The 18,093-nt window shown below is 42.3% G+C and overlaps 1 protein-coding gene across 1 annotated transcript in view; it reads right to left on the bottom strand.

Annotated features, from left to right (window-relative positions):
* Positions 1-81: 81 nt before the first annotated feature.
* fras1 (Fraser extracellular matrix complex subunit 1) overlaps positions 82-18,093 on the bottom strand; it is a 286,644-nt gene continuing 268,632 nt past the window's right edge. Inside the window, exons 54-73 of the mRNA XM_075467236.1 lie at positions 17,814-18,060; positions 16,472-16,816; positions 15,718-15,878; positions 15,319-15,466; positions 14,969-15,174; positions 14,713-14,869; positions 13,664-13,864; positions 13,367-13,554; positions 10,907-11,182; positions 9,244-9,476; positions 8,313-8,473; positions 7,966-8,180; positions 7,315-7,465; positions 6,314-6,421; positions 5,152-5,311; positions 4,569-4,685; positions 4,250-4,416; positions 3,588-3,793; positions 2,949-3,095; positions 82-2,121 (exon numbers count right to left, since the gene is read on the bottom strand). Of these exons, the coding sequence (XP_075323351.1) occupies positions 1,540-2,121; positions 2,949-3,095; positions 3,588-3,793; positions 4,250-4,416; positions 4,569-4,685; positions 5,152-5,311; positions 6,314-6,421; positions 7,315-7,465; positions 7,966-8,180; positions 8,313-8,473; positions 9,244-9,476; positions 10,907-11,182; positions 13,367-13,554; positions 13,664-13,864; positions 14,713-14,869; positions 14,969-15,174; positions 15,319-15,466; positions 15,718-15,878; positions 16,472-16,816; positions 17,814-18,060 (4,176 nt within the window). The 3' untranslated portion in view covers positions 82-1,539. The remainder of the gene's footprint in view (positions 2,122-2,948; positions 3,096-3,587; positions 3,794-4,249; positions 4,417-4,568; positions 4,686-5,151; positions 5,312-6,313; positions 6,422-7,314; positions 7,466-7,965; positions 8,181-8,312; positions 8,474-9,243; positions 9,477-10,906; positions 11,183-13,366; positions 13,555-13,663; positions 13,865-14,712; positions 14,870-14,968; positions 15,175-15,318; positions 15,467-15,717; positions 15,879-16,471; positions 16,817-17,813; positions 18,061-18,093) is intronic.

The raw sequence follows: 18,093 nt of genomic DNA, 5'->3' as shown, positions 1-18,093 counted from the left end.
AAACATTTTCAATTTTCAGGTTTCACTAATCCAGCATTTAATGATTTTGAAGCAAAAAAAATAGACTGAATAGTTTCCCGTTTACACATGACAAGAATGGTGAACAGACGAAATGATAATTAAATTTAGGTTTCATATTTGTTTTATTACTAAAAAAGGCACCAAATACAGGCATCATACTGATAGTATTGTTTTTTTTCCCCACAAAATGATAGCACCAAAAATATGTTATTTCCCACAATACCCCCATTCTCTTCTTGTTCGATAGGCACACAGTTGAAAGACAACAGAAGGTGGATTAGAGAAGCGATACATGTCAACATCTCACAGGAGTACAAGGATTTTTTTCTTCTTTCTTTTACAGTGCTCTCTAACCAGTGTTTAACACTTGAAAACTTAAAAAAAAAAATTAAAATTACAGGAACTTTAACATGATGGATACATAAGTAGCTGAGCTGTGACATAATACATCACAAGAGGGTAACTTCATAATACAAAAGTCGACCAAAAAAATATCTGAGAGGTGAGATGAGGAGGGATCTTGTGTCTTCGGGGAGAACAAAAGGTAGATAGACGGTTAAAACTGATTATTTCCATCGGAGTGAAGTAAGGCGAACGCAGTCAGTCAGGTGGACGGGAGCGAGACCCGTGCTCCCGTTTGGACAGCATTTATTACAGTCGCATGGAGATTTTACACTTCCACACCACTAATCTAAAGAAGAGATACTTTGGATGGTTAGTTTTGAGATTCATGAGAAAAACAAATACTGCATGGCACTTAATATTGGCAGCTGTGAGCGTACAGCACGAACAAAGACTTTGTGTGGAAAGCAAAAAGTATCTGTGTGCTCAGCATGACAGTACAAATGTCTCCAAGTAAGGCCTGAAATACAACTTTCTTTTAAATGCTAACAAAGCTCCTGTTCAGAAAGGAGGGAATAACAAAAGTTATGGCATAATTGCACTTAAAGGTATCATTCATTTTTGTTGTTTTGTTTTGTTTACACTCGTTCAGCCTGGTGCTGTAGCAGCACACCGTTTGTGCTTAATACTTTCAAAGCAGTGAGAAGCAGCGGCAGCCGGATGCAGAAGTTTGTCAGAAATATTTTCATTTGTACATCTGAAGCAGAAATGCGGGAAAGGAGGCTTTCTCCACTGGCTGTCCCTCCACTCAGTAGTGACACTTTAAAGCAGTGAAATGACTCGATGCAGCAGAGAATTTTGTTCAAACAATCACCAGTGTCTGAGCTACCATTCACCGTTACGGTGCTAAAAAAGTACGCGGATGTCAAGTAAAACAGTAATACAGATGTAGTTTGGACGATCGGATGCAGATGTTTGGCTGTTTTTAACCCAGCCGAGTGGTTTGTGGATTCCTGAGGTCGGCCAGTCGCCTGCACATCACACTCTTCCCTTTTTCAAAGTGGTAAAAAAATACATTAACAAACATCTCGTTCCATCAAGAACAAACTTTCTTTTAGAAAACAACCATTTTTCTCAATTCTCCTTCCTCCTCCTGCTCGTTTCCTCCTCCTGGTTTCAGACCTCAGTGCCGTCGCTGAGGTTGTTGTGGAGTTTCACCTCCAGGTTGACCTGTTTCACTTTGGTCTTGTCGTTGCCCTTCTGGTTGCGGTTGATGTTGACATTCCTCACCGTGCAGTGCTTGGTGCCGAAGTTCTTCTCCACACATTTGTCCATGCACACCTCCACCTTGGTGTTGAGCGGATACTCTTCGTAGGTCTTCGGGGGGTTCTTGCTCTTCCGGTTCTTGACCGACTGTCTGCAGCGGCGGAACAGGAAGCAGGAGGCCAGCAGGACCAGCACCAGCAGGGTGATGGCGGCCACTCCCCCACCCACAGAGCTGCCCATGTGGGCGTTGAATGTGGCCGAGGGGCCGACCTCCAGGCGAAGCGACTTCATGTTGGTGCCGTTCTTCACCTGGTCCCCCTCGTTGTCGTAGATGAGCGACTCGTCGAGCGTCAGCCGGCCGCTACGATCCACCAGGTCGCGTTTGGGACGGCTCAGCTGATAAGTCACCGAGCGCTGGATCCTGGCGCTTGAGCGCGGCTCCGGGCTGATCACATAAATCACCTGCAGATACCACTGGTGCCCCGCCTCCACCTGTCCATGAGAGAGAAATCCAGAGGCTTATGTAAAGTTTGAGCTCTAGAAACCTCATGAGTCATTTGAACAGGACAATTAAAGGGATAGTTCGCCTCTTTTGACATGAAGCTGTATGACATCCCATATTAGCAATATCATTTATGAACATTTTCTTACCCCCTGCTGCGTCCTGTGAGCCGAGTTCCAGCCTCGTTTTGGCGTTGATGAAGGTAGTCCGGCTAGTTGGCTGGGGCCACAAAAATAAAGCGTCTTGCTTCTCAAAACAATATGTGTTCAAAAGAGTAATACATTTGCATCACAAAATCGTTTATCCAGAAAAAGTCAGACCTCACAATCGCTTGGTGCTATTTTCTCTCCCTTCGTATCACTGCGTGCTGTGCAGACCGAAGTGCAGACCGAGCAGTAAACACCGTAACAGGTGCGGCTATCGTCAGGTGGCTGCACGCTTTGAAGGGAAAGAAAATAGCGCCAAGCGATTGTGAGGTTTGACTTTTTCATGATGAATTTGTGATGCAAATGTATTACTCTTTTGAACACATATTGTTTTGAGAAGCAAGACGCTTTATTTTTGTGGCCCCAGCAAACTAGCCGGACTAGCTTCATCAACACCAAAACGAGGCTGGAACTCTGCTCACAGGACGCAGCAGGGGGTAAGAAAATTTAATAAATGATATTGCTAATATGGGATGTCATACAGCTTCATGTCAAAAGAGGCGAACTATCCCTTTAAAGCTAATAGTCTATTTTTGAAGTCAAGCATGTAGTAACTCTCACGAAAGAAGACTGTAATACTGTACTAGAGGTGCTGGTGTGATTCCACCCACCTTGTAGAGAGCATCGACCTTCATGGTGAAGCCGTCGACGCCCGGCATGTCCGACATGGACTGCAGCTCCGGGATGTCGGAGGAAAAATAAGCCTCAAAGGGAACGTCGTGGAAAAACCTGTGACACACATCTGGCTGTTTGCGATCCTGCAGGGGAAACACAAGCCCAGAAAGTGATCAGAGCTGAGATGAACTGGCAGATTTTCTCTAAGCCGAGTGGTTTGAACTAAAGATTTAGGGCTGAGAGATAGTTTTGACGATGCTTATGTCGCACATGTTTGGTTTTTATAGCACAGTTAATGCTCTACTGTAGCTGCAGGAAAATGCCAGACTGTTTGACACCAATAACACACAAAGAACTTACACAGAGCACCATGAAGGTCATTTAAATGTCCCACAGGATTTGAATAAGTGGTAAAAGAAAAACCCGGTGCCATCCAAAGTGATGCGACAGGTCGGGCTGGTATTGAGGGTTAAAATGAAAGTTATGTGTGTTTGTATGGGCTGAGAGAAAGAATCTTAGACCATTGATTTCCTAACAGTTAAGAACCTTGAACATATCTAACATAAGTTGGATTAATCTAAGGAGTGGGTAAATAAAAGAAGAAGTAGGGAAGTCCAGTGAATGTCCATCCGTACCAGCAGCAGGAAGCGATGTTTGAGGTGTTTGTTGGGTTGGATGCAGCCGTACTGTGCTCCCTCATTGTACAGAGTCCCCGTGGGATCAAAGAAGGGAACATAACCGTCCCTGCCGGTGCAGAGGTAAACCTTCTCCAGCTGCAGTTTGTAGGCTGCGTTCAGGTTCTGGTCTGGGTTCCACAGCACCCTGCCATACAGAGTCTGACCTGCAAGGGGACAGCAAAGGGACAACTTTAACTGTGGGCCTCAGAAAACTTCACATTGTTAGCTCGATTCTTTCATTGGAAGCTCAAGAACAAGCCGGAGGAATCTCAAGTTAAATAAAGTGTTTATTGGTAGTCACACGTCAAGCATATCAGCGCTGGGCTCCCGCAGGAAATCCGTCAGACTGAGCCTCGATTTCCGGGTATCTTTTGTATTTATAGCCTCATTATTTCACATAGGTTGGACTCACACTCAACCGAGTATGATTGGACATGAGTAGGTTCAACATGCTTCGTCATATTCTCTGGATCAGCCCAGGCTAATTGTTTTGTCTCACTATGCCTGGATCACTTTAGGTCATTGTGGAAAAGTACAGAGACTATTTCATTCATAATGTCTAAGAATAAAGCCAATTTTAACAACATTATCGTCCTTATTTTCTCAGCCTGCTCTCATACCCATGGAGAACGCCCCCTTGTAGTCCATCTCGGCCATGGAGACATCGATGTTGGCCGGATCCATCAGGAACACCTTCTCGTTGTTGCACAGCTGGAACTCTGTGTTCAGGGAATAAACCACCGGAACGGGCCGGTTGGTCTGCTGGAAGGCGATCGGCACCAGAAATCTGTTAAAGAACAACGATTCAGCAACAGTTCAGGACTCAAGCGACCCGCTCCCACAATGCACCGGACTACAGACTCTATGTATTTAAGTTGGACATGAATATTAAATGTGTAATTCAGAGTGACAGTGTCTCATAAGTCGTTGCAGCCGTACTTCTCTGGTGCGTGAGCTGTGCAGGACAGAGGTTTGTCACCAGGGTCGATCCAGGGCTGAGTGGGCTGCACAGTGCAGGGAATCAAGAAGACGGTGTACTCTCCAGAATAGTCCTTCCTGTTAGAGAACACATTTCAGCAAAATACAAAGTTTACTACCAACGATGCACAATGCAGGGTTAAGGGGCTGAAATCTGCAAGAGCCTTCTGGATCTTTAGGGGGTTAAACAAACTACAAATGTTCATATTTTTCAGATTCCTTTCGGAAATTCCCTTTAAAAGTGATTAAAACTCCTTCAGGGATTCATTTTGGAACCAGAAACCGCATACCTGCAAAATCTTACAAACTCTGAGTAGATTCAACACATTCAAGGATCATTCTTTTATTTTAGGATCTCCAGTTTTCTAAGACTCATGTGAATCTTCCGGTATATTCAGCCATATTCAGTTATTTTACTCTCCTGAGAAAGGCACCAACATTTTCTCACAAAAACCACTCCTGTTCATTTGAAATGCAAGAATAGAGCTGTAATGTTGAGGAAGGTTTTCATGCTGTGATTGTAGCCGTGAATGGACCCGCTGACCTGCTGTAGGAGCTGGTGGCCCTCCACAGCTGGTACGGCGAGTCGAAGCTCTGAGCGCTCCACAGCAGCTGCATGTCAAACTCGATGCCTCCCAGGTGGTCGGGGGCCATGAGGTGGGACTTGTGGCCCGGCAGAGTGTGGTGTTCAAGGACAAACTGACCTGGAGGAAGAAACGGAGAAATAGTTTAAGAGCAGTGCTCTGGATATTAGATCTCTGCTGCCTTTTGTCCATTAGGTTTTTATCAACAGCTGGAATTTATAAAGCAACACCCACTCTGTTAATTAAATGTAAATGTATTTTATTTATACAGCCCTTTACAGACAATCCTTGCGATGTACCAAAGTGCTTTACAGTAGGTTATAGATAAAGAGAAGAATAAGTAAAAACAAATAAAAACAATAAAACAACAGTGAAAGCAATAAAATACAACAAAATCAAATAAGATAAAAGTGTCATCATACTACTGGGTATTAAAAAACATCCTAAATAAGTAGGTTTTTAGCCTAGATGTGAAGAGGCCTGGGTCAGAAATAAGACGCAGCTGGACGGGGGGCTTATTCCAGAGCCTGGGGGCAGCTTTGGGAAAAGGCTCGCTCACCCCAGGGTTTGTATTCTGACCTGGGCACTTCCAGCAGAAACTGATCTGTTGACCTCAGAGCTCTACCAGGACTGGTAAAAGCTCAGATAAATATGATGGGGCGAGGCCGTTAAGAGCTTTAAAAACAAACAGTAAAAGTTTAAAATCAGTTCTATAAAGGACAGGAAGCCAATGGAGGGAGTTAAGAACAGGAGTGATGTGCACACGTCTGTTGGTGTTGGTGAAAAGACGGGCAGCAGCGTTCTGCACAAGTTTAAGGCGACTGAGAGAAGATTATTAAAATATTAGATAACTATTAATTTGATAGAATTAGTATTAATTCTCACTTCAACCTAAACCCAAATTCATGTTTATGAATATTTAAATATTCCTATTTATTACCAAAAATATCTGATTTAACTATTTTATTATAAAAAGAAATATAATGAGAAAACATAAGTCAATATTAAATTTGAGTCATTGCTGGTTCGGCCCTCCAACACATTTCAGATTTTTCATGCGGCCCCTTGAAGAAATTAATTGCCCACCCCTGCTCTAAGATGTCATGGTTGCTATGAACTGACCTCTGAATTTGGCATGAGTTTTAAACTCGATCACCAGTCGGCCGTCCTCTCTGATAAAGATCCTGATGATCTGGAGCCTGGCTGAGAGGACGCTGTCAGTCTGGATACCTGAGGACATAACATCAGACGAGAAAAGAGAGTCAAACACAGATGAGAGCAAATGTTTTCGCTGCCTTCTGCCATGTTGTGTCTCGAGGAGAAATGAGCATGGGAGGGAGGCTGAAGCCTGAACTTTGTGAGTCCAGGTGGTGCAGAAGTTCAAGGGGAAAATCAATTTTCCTTAAGAACAAAAGAAATACGAAACATCCTGAACTATAATATATATTCTAATCATTGGGAAATTAGATAACTGAATCCTCTGATTTATCGCCGAGTCCTAACAGAAATATATTGCAAACATAAGTGGAAATACAATTTATGACGCACAAAAACAGAGTTTGTACAATGAACAACAAAAGTCATGATTTATTCTTCAACACAGCCTGAACCCTCTTAGGAAAGCTTTCTGTCATTTCTTTAAGTAGTCTTCAGGAATAGTTCTCCAGGCTTCTTAAAGGACCTTTCAAAGCTCTTCTTTGGATGTGGGCTGCCTTTTGTTCCGTTCTCTGCCAACATGATCCCACACTGCTTCAGTAAGGTTGAGGTTCCGGGCTCTGGCGACCCGAGCCACTGATTTTCAGTCCACTTCTTGTGTCATTTGGCATACATCAGCCTTTTCCCCCCTGCTTGCTTTTCTTAAGAATGGCTTCTCAGCAGTCTTTGTTCAGTTGTCATGCTATGCGGCTTAACAAAAATATAGCACATTCTTCTGAAAATAGTCAGGTATAAGGACTGAAAATAAGTAAAAATGGAACCAATGTCTAATTGAAAATTATTGCTCGAGACAACTTTCAAAGATTACAAGAGAGTCTGGCTCCTTAGCAGCAAAATACAAAGAAATGATGGAAGGCTGTAGACTTTTAGCACAGTCATATATGTTTTTTGCCGTGTTGAGTCCTGACCTGTTCTCCAGAGCACCGTGTCGTATAAGAATGAGAACTCCATCTCGGTGTGATGTTCCAGGGAGGCCCAGCCTCTCGGGGCCGTCACGTAGATGTACGACACATATAGTGGAACTTGCACCGTCAGGAAGGACTGAGCCGAGTCCCGCACCTAGAAAAACAGCAGCATGCCTCAAGGTTTATTCAGAGAATCGCTGTCAGAATATGAGCAACCATCATGACAGCTCTATATAATATATATCTATACATATATACACACAAAATATATAATCTTTCTGTGAGCAGTGGCCACAAATAAAACTGTACAATAATATTCTGCTATTTTCTCCATCAGTGACATTCCATACTTAGTTAATAAGTTATTCTTGTCTGTCAACAGTCTCTGGGAAGCCATAAAGTTAGGAGTTGGGCTAAGTAACGACCGATAAAACAGTTTATTTTTGACCCTGAGCAAACAATCTGAGACAGCTTTAAACTGTGTGATAATGTTAAAAGCTCAACAACAAGTGAGTACTAGACCTCGTATGGAGATTTAGGTTTAAAACTAGGACAGTAAGCTACTCGGTCTGTCTGATAGATCACATGGCAGGGATAACTCGGGATGCTGCAGACAGACACAGAAAGAACCAGACTTTCTACAGTTATAAACACCTGGAAATCAGCGGTGACGGAGCCGCTGCAGATGTCGATGAGTTCAGTCATGTCGTAGTAGGCATCAAAGGTCCAGATGCAGCTCTTCAGGTTCAGGTGCTTGTAAAGCTGGATGCTTTTGGCCTCACGGACATTGGGATTAAACTGGTATGGGCGGTCGTAGCCCGGTCCCAGAGAGATGCTGTCATAGGATACATCATCCAGGAAGCCCGTCTCTGTGAAAGAATGTTGTAACAATTCGTCTTTAAAATTGGATTCTGTGAATGTTTGAGTCTGTGAATAATTTCCTGGATAACCAGCAGAAGAGCACGTTTCAGGCCTCAGTGGACCAGATGTTGGTGACTGACCGGAGAGCCCTTGCAGCTCTTTGAGGGTGACCAGGTTGGAGCAGACGTGCTGCTGTCTGTAGATGGACTCTGACAGCAGGAAGTGCAGGTTGTGAAGCGGCATGGTGGACACCAGTGGAAGCATGCCGTCCTGATGAGGGATCTGCACCGAGATGTGGATACTACACAGGGACACACGGTGCAGAGAAAACATCAACAAAAAATGCTAAAATCGTTGGTCAAGATTAGGGCTGGGCGAGTTGACTCGTTATTGTCGCGTTAACTCGCTAATTATTTAACGCCGATAAATATTTTATGGCGCATTATCGCAGGTTTTATTATTTATTTTATTATTGTAAAAGTCTGTTGTTCACAGGCTTTTATTTTGTAAAAGTCTGTTGTTCACAGGCTTTTATTTTGTAAAAGTCTGTTGCTGTCTGCTGCGGAACCGGAAAAGAAAGTAATCGGCGGATCCACCAAACATGGAGAAGGGTACGGAACTTTTACTCGGCAATTTTCATTTTAAAGTTCTTCCAGACGGCGGAGTCGACAGAACCAAAGTCATCTGTAAACACTGCCAAGTTGAATTGTCTTCTCAGCGTAGTAGTTCCAGTCTAAAATATCACTTAAAGGCAAAACACACAACTGATAGCAGCAAGTCATTCAAGGAAACAGACAGTGGAGCGAGGCTTCTACATAAAAACTACAGAAAGATGCTGATGTTAAAAGTGTGTTTGCACAACAAATGTTACGGCACTTTCATTCATATGGCAGCACATTTAAAATAAAACTAAAAGCTAAAAGCTACACACTACTTTTGAATTCATTTTTTGGATTTTGCGTACAAATGCGATTAATCGTGATTAATCAGGGAAATCATGTGATTAATTAGATTAAAAATTTTGCCCAGCCCTAGTCGAGATGCGTCCCATACTCATCTGTAACTACTGACCGGTTGGGGTGTTCTTTGTGCTTGACATCCAGGTATTTAAGCGTGGCGATGAAGGACTGAGCCTGGAAGCCTCTGGCGGTTCCCGTGGTTACAGGTGTGTGGCAGATGGAGCCATCGGTGCCGATGGTGACGATGTTGCTCCTCAGTGGCGTTCCAGGGTGACCGGCTTTATCGCGAGCCTGAGCCACACAGCGGACATGGAAGCGACGGCTGAAATAAATACTGTCCAGCACCTGAGGGAGAAAACAGAAAACAAGTTGGAGTTTCCCTGCACAGGGATAAAGAAGACAGATCCGACACTAACTGAGTCTGACCTAATTGCATTTTCAGTTGCTTTAAGCTCAAACTTTTCCTCAAAAACACATATTGATGAGCTCCAACATTAAAAGCAGCTGCCCAACACTGATAAGGTCCATCTCACACTGCCAAAAGAGACCTGAAAAGTCAGGGCGTGAACAACCAACATTCTAATACAGAGTGTCTTATACCAGGTTAATTGTCTTTGAGAATTAGGCTTGGTTCCCACAGATGCCATATAATCCCATCAGACTGTTATATGGGGAGCTTAGCTGCTGGATGAACCCCTTTAGACTAAGTTGTGTGGACTCTCCTAAACAGTTTTTGCAGGGCCCACAGCTCTCTTGCCGTTGGATGCTGTTACTGTAGAGCAGAGATACTCATTGGTGGCTCGCATAGTAGCTTATAACAATATGGTAACAATAACAATACATTTTTTCAAATAACATACAGCGAATACTGCACAGTATTATGTTTTTTTATTAAGTTTGCGGTTTTGTAGTATTAAGTATTCTTATTAAGTATTAATTAAGGCTTAATGGTGTTTCCTAAAGGGGGCTCTGTTAAACCTGGCAACGATGCCCGCTTAAACCACCTCACACTTGACCTCAGTGCACGCTAGCTCCTTTAGCATTTTTCAGAATTTTTTTAAATTAATTTAAATTATTTTATTTGTTTCTCTTTATATTCTTTTTTGTATTTTTAATGCTTCTTCCACTCCCTGCTGCAATGTTTTTATTTTATGTAAAGCACTTTGAATTGTTTGTAAATGAAATGTGCTATACAGATAAATTTGATTTGATTTGATTTGATCTGATTTAGCCAGCGCGAGATGCAGGCACAATGGATCGGTTTTAATTAAAAAAGGGCAAAAAACCAGCACAAAAACCATGCTCATCTTGAATGTCTCACTATGATTACAACAACAAACTACAAATACAACATGAAGAAAGTCAAGAACATGCCCGCCAGCTTCCGCTCATCCCAGTATTAAAGGTAAATATGGTCTTAATTGAAAATGTATTGGCTGTGTTGTTTCTTTTTTTGTGGGATGTTTTAGATATAGAAATGCATATTTTCAAAAGAAGACTTAGTATGTTGTCGTGAAAGTGGCTCTTCCCTTGATTTTGCTCTGCCACTGTGGCTCTTGTGAAAAAAATAGTCATTATCACTGCCCTACAGTATGAATAACTGTATTCTTTCACACAGTTTTCCGCTTTGAATCATCCTAATGAACAAAGATGTAAAAACACATCTGAAAAACAGGAAATTGTGTCAACTTGTGAAAAAAAAAAGCAGAATTTGTCTTCTTTACAATCAGCTCTGAACTATCTCTACAAGCTGTAGAAGCGCTGGGTGAAGCTACCATATGGTTGACGCTGGTGTATGGGGTGGTGTCCGTCACAGTCTCAAAAGGGGTCCGGGCGCCGCTGGCGTCGGTGGGGGCCGCCACTTCCCATGAGAAGTGGACTTGGGTCTGGTTGATTCCCGCCTCCTCGCAGCGCTCCTTCATCACAGAGTACTTGGGGTAGTGAGGGTCACAGGGAGTGACGCACACCAGAGGGTAACCTGGAGAGGGAGTCTTCTTGCTGCCCTCTTTGGTCACCTCCTGGATGTGATCGTAATCAGCCAGAGAGACCACCTGAGGAGGAGGAGGGGGGGGTCAGTGATGATGGAAAGGAGAGGAGGTGGTTTTAGTTGTTTTTTAAAAACTTTTTAATGATAGTCTCCAGCACAAACACTGCATGGGATGAGTCTTCTTAACCCCTTAATGTTTTTACGTTGCATACTTGAGGACAAATCTGAGGTTTTCCTCAGCCCCCCTTTATATGTACCTAAATATATTATATACCATTGGAAAGCTAAGGGTCTTGGGATTTGAATGATGTGGTGCCAATCCAGGATACAATCAGTAGGACACAAAGTCTGAATATTTTTCCACATACAGTATTCTTGACCATAACTTCAGTTAGCATGCATGTATTAGCCCCACCGTGACACCAAAACAAGCTCTGGTTTTGAAACTTTTGATTGACATCTGACTTGCTCCAATAGATGACTGTTTACCCTGTCTGCTGGGGCACAATAGTCAATTACTCACTGATGCGTCAAACATATCTATTCACCTATTCTTATGTGTGCGGCTTGAACCAGTTGCAGCAGATTTTACTTTTGAGTGACGCATTGAATAGCTAATGAAATTCTGAAAACAATAATATGCAGGTTGAGGGGTGGTCTCTTTTTCCATAAATGGCAAATGTAACGTTCCTTTTTTCCAAGCCACTCCAAATGGCACACTTTTGGCACACTTTCGGCAAGCCTGGTCCTATATTTTAAAAAACCTGTACAAAATACTCATTTTTTGTTGTATTACAGTCAAATCTGAAGTGGGACTAGGTAAGACTTCAGGCTGTAGTCCCATTGTGTTTTTCAGTCCGCAGCTGAATGCTAAAGTCATTTTTAAGACACATATTTGGGAAGAAAAATTAGGCAGACATAAAAATCGATCTTTTTCACTGTATTCAAGCTCATATTACTCTGTGACAGTAGCACTTACTGAGATTCTGACTGCTGTGGGTGAAAATTCAGAGTGTTCTCTTTCAAAAAAGAGACCTCAACCAGGCCTCCACTCCAAGTGGTTCAAGAACAGCTTTCAATTTACTTTGGGTACGCTTTTTTTTATTAGGAGATTCAGGCAAAAAGATGCCCGACTGTTAAGCACTAAAAAGGCATTTGGGATAAAATCACCCACCATCTAAAATCTCGATGGCATTTGAGCACAGCAGATCTGACACATTCATCATAAGGAACTCTAGTGAAATGCATTTGAAATGTAAAAGCCTGGGAAGAAAAACGCTGCTCATGTTTACAGCTACTGTTTAGAGTTTTTGAATATATATCAGTATGCTTTTAATGCTGTGGAGATGCTTGGAGTGACAGGCTGAAGGCAACTGACAAAAGCTTTTATTGCTGCTGTCTGTTAAAAAAAAAAATCTTATTTTTCATATCAAATGACCACTGTGCGGTCAAACCTTATATTTTGTCTCTTTATTATATATCATTATGAGATACCTAAATGTATTGTTATATTAGTAACATGTTATCACAACTGGAGGAATAGCTTTTTTGTCAAGCTTATGTGGACAAAAGAGTTTATTTTGCCATAAGTTTTACTTTGTTTTATGGGTTTCATTTTTCAACCAACTGTGTTGTTTTTAAAGCACATTGCAAATAAAGTTGGATTGGATAAGTAGTCGTTTAAAAAGGGCTTATGAAGCAGCCTGTGCATAAAATCACCTCATCATTAACTTACAGGTGACCATGTTTATTGTAGCTATGTGTGCGTTCAGTTTTAACGTTCATTCCATAAAGTTGGTGTCATTATCTTGTTATAAAAGATTAAGTGCGTCTCCCAGGCAATTTAAGACTGGATTGCCCATGAAACTCCAAAAGTGCCAGACTGCAGTAAAACTTCTCGTGGGTCGTCCTGCACTCCATTATTCTTCTGCATGATTAAAATTGTAATGTTTAAATCCTTAAATCTTTAAATCACTGGGTGGAGACTTTGCAGACAGTTTGGGAAACCAAAGATTAAAACACAAGCTTTTTTGACACTTTTCATTGGATTGGTATCTATGGAACAAACAGATGTGAAGCAGGACCAATAGAGTTGGTTTATAAAATGAATAAATAAATCATTTATAAATCATTAAATATAAAGATACAAGCTCTCCACTGAAAATTAAGATCACTTGAGTCCTTTACAACACCCCCTTTTGCTAATTTTTCTTGTCTTGATTTGTTCCATAAGTTTGAGTTTTCTTACAATAGGTGGGGCAGGGAGGATGAGACTGCCTGCAGCCTCCTGGTCCAGAATGGTGACTGTTGCCGTGGTGATCTCTCCAAGCACTGCCTCCACAGGGTCATCAGGACCAAGAACCAAGGAGAAGGACTCATGCCACTCCCTGTCCTCATTGGACAAAATCTCTACTTTGAACAGGATGTGATCCATCTCTATGAAATTATGAAAAAAGGTGATATGCAATTGAAGTTACTGTCCCCACACTGCTCTGCTCTAATTCAGATTGTTGAATTAGACATATGGTGAGCTTTCTGCACTGACCTGGTGTGAACTTGAGCACTCGGCTCTTAGGATTGTAGTCGACTCCAGACTGCGCCGACCCGTCCCGGGTACTGCAGCGGATTTTGGATGTTCGATCGAGATCGCCCCGGCGGATCACCTTGATGTTGAGCACCTCGATGCCGTCTGGACCAGGAGGCTCTCTGACCTGATAGGACGCCTGCTCGAATTCAATGGTGGGAGCTGGAGAAAAGTAAAGACGGAGAAGTCATTGTGGTTAAATAGATGTTAAGACATTGTAATGGTGCCATCAATATTTTAATCTTTATATTTTCTTTTATCATTTCTTTTTAAATGGCCTTTTATTCTATCTTTATTTTAAATTTGTCTATTTATTTAATTTCAAATTCACTTATTTATTTTAAATACCAGCAAGTCATTCAAGGAAACAGACAGTGGAGCGAGGCTTCTACATAAAAACTACAGAAAGATGCTGATGTTAAAAGTGTGTTTGCACAACGAATGTTATGGCACTTTCATTCATATGGCAGCACATTTAAAATAAAACTAAATGCTAAAAGCTATACACTACTTTTGGATTCATTTTTGGATTTTGCGTACAAATGCGATTAATCGTGATTAATCAGGGAAATCATGTGATTAATTAGATTAAACATTTTAATCGTTGCCCAGCCCTACTTTTTACATGGCCTTTTATTCTATATGTCTGTTCATTTTAAATTCACACTGGACTTTGGGCTGCACTTGCTGTGAGAAAGTGCTATATAAATAAAGCTGAGCTGTGGACTCAAAGCTAAAATCTCCTCCCCAGCACCCTGAAAGACTTCCTGAAGGAGGCAGTGATGCTAAAATGCATCAAGAATCACTTCAAGTTCTTTTAAAAATACATTTAAACGCTTAAATAAACACAAAAAACCCACACAAAGCCATGATTTTTGTTTTTTCTGTAGCTTTGCAAAGAAAAATAGTCATCCGCACAACTTCTCTAAACCTATCACCATTCCCAGATGTTAGTTGAGCACAGCACATCTGCTGTATGCAAACGACGAGGTGGATGAGTGCCTGCTTACCGTCTTCATCATTGGTGATAGTGATGGTGACGATGTCCCTAATGCCCACCATCGCACCGCTCCAGTGGTCGCCAAGAGGTGTGCCGAGATGCACCTGGAATTCCTCCTCGGGTTCAAAGACAGAGTCGTCGTTGATGTGAACCGTGCAGTTCTTCACCTGGAGGGGAAAAAAGCAAACAAAAACGAAATAAATAAATAAACAAAAACACTGACGTGTCAACGCTATGTTTTATCTTACCCTGGATGAACATCTTACCTTTTCACCTTTCAGGAAAGTGATTCGGGACTCATCTGCGTTTCTTCTCTCCTCGAAGTCATCCATCACCATGGCGGACATGGTTCGGGTGAAACACCGCGCGGATGACTTGTAGGACAGGTCACCGGTCCGAATGACGGGGATGTGGAGGACGCTGTCTCTCTCCTTCACAGTGTAGGCTCCCTTCTCAAACTGCATGCTAGGAACTAGAAGAGAGGAAAACGGCCGTCAGAAAGATGCTTTTAAATGTTGACTTCCTGGTAATGCAACTGAGACTTCATAAAGTAGGAGAATATAACATGATGTGCATTTGAATACAACTGAAGTCTGATTTTCTTGTGTGCACTCACTGTCCAGGAAGGTGTCTGTGATGACCACGTTGGCTTCATAGGGTTCCTGTAGGACGGCACCTTGGGGAGAACTGAGGAACACCACAAATGACTCAGACCCTTCGATGGATGGATTCTGGACGTCGTCCACGATGGTCAGACTGCAGGTCTGAAAAGTAGAAAAAACCTCAGCTTTAGCACAGTTTGTAAAGATCAGTAAGTCTTTTACCTGAGAAAGATGTTTGGAGAAGTTAGCAAGTCTCACAAAATAATGAAATATAGTTCAAACTTGCTTGTAATGCTGCTGTTTCAGAAACAACTATCCTCATATTTTAATTAACAAGAATAAGTTCCAATTAGATGAATTTAGCACTTTTGGATGTGCAGAAAAGGTCAAGAAAGAGCAGTCTGTGACTATACCTCCTGAGTTTTTCCAGGTTTGAATTCCACCTTCTTGGAGCTGGGGATGTAGTCGACTCCTGGACTGGCTGATGGGGGGTCTGAGGGTCTGGTGGCACACCACACGGATGTCAGAGAGGACAGGTCGCTGCCATGACGCAGCACCGGGATTTCAATTGTGCCTGAAGAGCGAAGATTTAAAAAAAATGAAAGCAGAATGTAAGTAAAGAGAAATATGGATGGAATGACATGTTTAAATACTTTCAAAATAAATGTGTAACCAGAGGTATTTTACTCAGGCAATAAAACAAAATAGCAACTCATATCATTAAATGGCTTTCAGTGGTTTGCTATGTTAAAGTAATTCAAACTGTGAGCAAATAGCAGCAAAGTAAATTGACTGAGAAGCTGGCTTTTTGCAGCTAATTTTGTGGCAACTAATGATGTCTGTTTAGAGCTGATGCCTCAGAACAGAAACTGGACAGGATGGTATATATAGATTAAAAATGGTACTAATTATTAATTCTAGTTTCTGCAAAAAAAGATTTGTTTTTACATGACTATTATTAAGATTTTTAAGAACTACTCAGCTATAACAAAACTTCCCATTCCAAATACTCCTTTTATATTCAATATTTAAGGATTTGTAAACATTTTCTGTAAAAAAAACCCAAAGTAAATTAAAGTATGTCATCTTCTTTGAAAATGTTGCTGGAGAACAACCGTAGAATTCCTGGCAAACAAAAAGAGTTGGATGTAAGAGGAAGGTTCATACCGGCATCTTCACTGAAGGTCAAGGTGGCGTTTCCAAGCGAGACCGTGGACGCATCGTTGGGGCCATCGATGACGACCTTGGCCACCGACACATCCCCCATGCGGGCGTTATCAGACGTGTCTGACAGCACCAGCTCGAACTCCTCAGACAGTTCGTACTCGCTGTCATCGATGAGCTTAACATCACAGGTGGACATGCTGACGCCCGGGCCGAAGATGACGCGGTTGTCGTGGGTCATGCCGCGGCTCTTGTAGTCGGAGCCGGACTCCAGAGCGTGGAGGCTGCTGCCCTGAGCTGACTTGGCCACGGTGTAGCAGAGAGCAGACACAGTGCTGGAGGTGTCGCCTGAACGGAAACAAGGACCATTTGGAACTTTGAGGCATAGATTTAAAGGCGACCAAAGTGTAACTCTATACCATGCTGACACTGTTACATCCTGTACTAACGCTTTTTTTTTCATTCTCTAATTAAATCTGTATTCTGCTTTGTTTCGCTTTGCTCTCCTATTTCACTGGAGAAAGTCTTCTTCCTGCTGCATCTTCTCTGATTGTCTCACTGATTTCACACTTGCGACTGCTGACTTCTGCTCCGCATATAAGCTCCGCCCCCCTATCTCCTCGTGCCAGATCACCTCAGCAATGCCAGTCGGTCAAGAGTTTTCTGGTGTAGCTTTCTAGTGTCGCCCTTTTTTTTTTTGCCCCGCCTGTTAAACAGACAGGGCCTCCTGCTGAACTCCCATCTGACCTGGTTGTTAATCTGACTACTTTTGTTTTGAGCCCCGTTACCTGTGACCGAACCGTTTGTAATAAAACTTAGATTGTATTCCTGTTCCTGAGCAAATCCTTTTATACACAATGTTTATGACATAAACACCAGACGAAGATTTTGATTGGTGAAAATATACATACTATAAATAGAAGTTGTTGTCTTCACATTCCAGCATGAAATCTATTTTGATTTATCTTACTCATGTCCTGCGAGGAAGAGTTTTTCAATTTCCATTTAAATGTACAAAGATCAGGTGTCACGAATGCCAAATATAAACTTGATAGAAATGGATTTGATAGAATCCCTGACAAATCAATAAAAGAAAGTGCACCAGACAAACTTTCATAAAGTGCTGGAACAAGCAGCATGTGGAACTTTTAGGATCTCAGCTAAGGTTTTTTTTTTATGGTCGCTGCGGTTTATCTGTTTGTTTTCAGATCAGTTTAGGGGGCATGAACCAACTGCATAAGTGGAAAGTGTGTCTGGTTCTGGATTCTGAAGCAATAATAATTCTATTTTGCCTCGGTGTGCCGTCTCAGACTGCTCCTGCCGCTGTTTGTACTGGACTCCGTACCTTTCCTTTCGATGGGGACGTGGAAGAAGCCGCTGCTTTCATTGACATGGTAAGTCTTTTTATCAAACTGCAGAGTCGGCTCGTCCTCCGTGTCGTTGATGTTGACGACGGCGCGCGTGTTTCCGCCCAGCAGTGCGTACACAGGCATGCTCAGCTCCACGTGAAAGCTCTCGAGCCCCTCGAACACCTTGTCGTCGTTGACTACTATGGTACACACCTTGGTGTCCTCGCGCTCGTCAAACTGTACCTGGAGAATATGGAAGGGGAGTTGTTTGAGAAG

The sequence above is a fragment of the Odontesthes bonariensis genome, chromosome 6, assembly GCF_027942865.1.
Source record: "Odontesthes bonariensis isolate fOdoBon6 chromosome 6, fOdoBon6.hap1, whole genome shotgun sequence".
Taxonomy (NCBI): domain Eukaryota; kingdom Metazoa; phylum Chordata; class Actinopteri; order Atheriniformes; family Atherinopsidae; genus Odontesthes; species Odontesthes bonariensis.
Note: the sequence above shows the minus strand (reverse complement) of the source record. Positions and strands in the feature narration are given on the sequence as shown.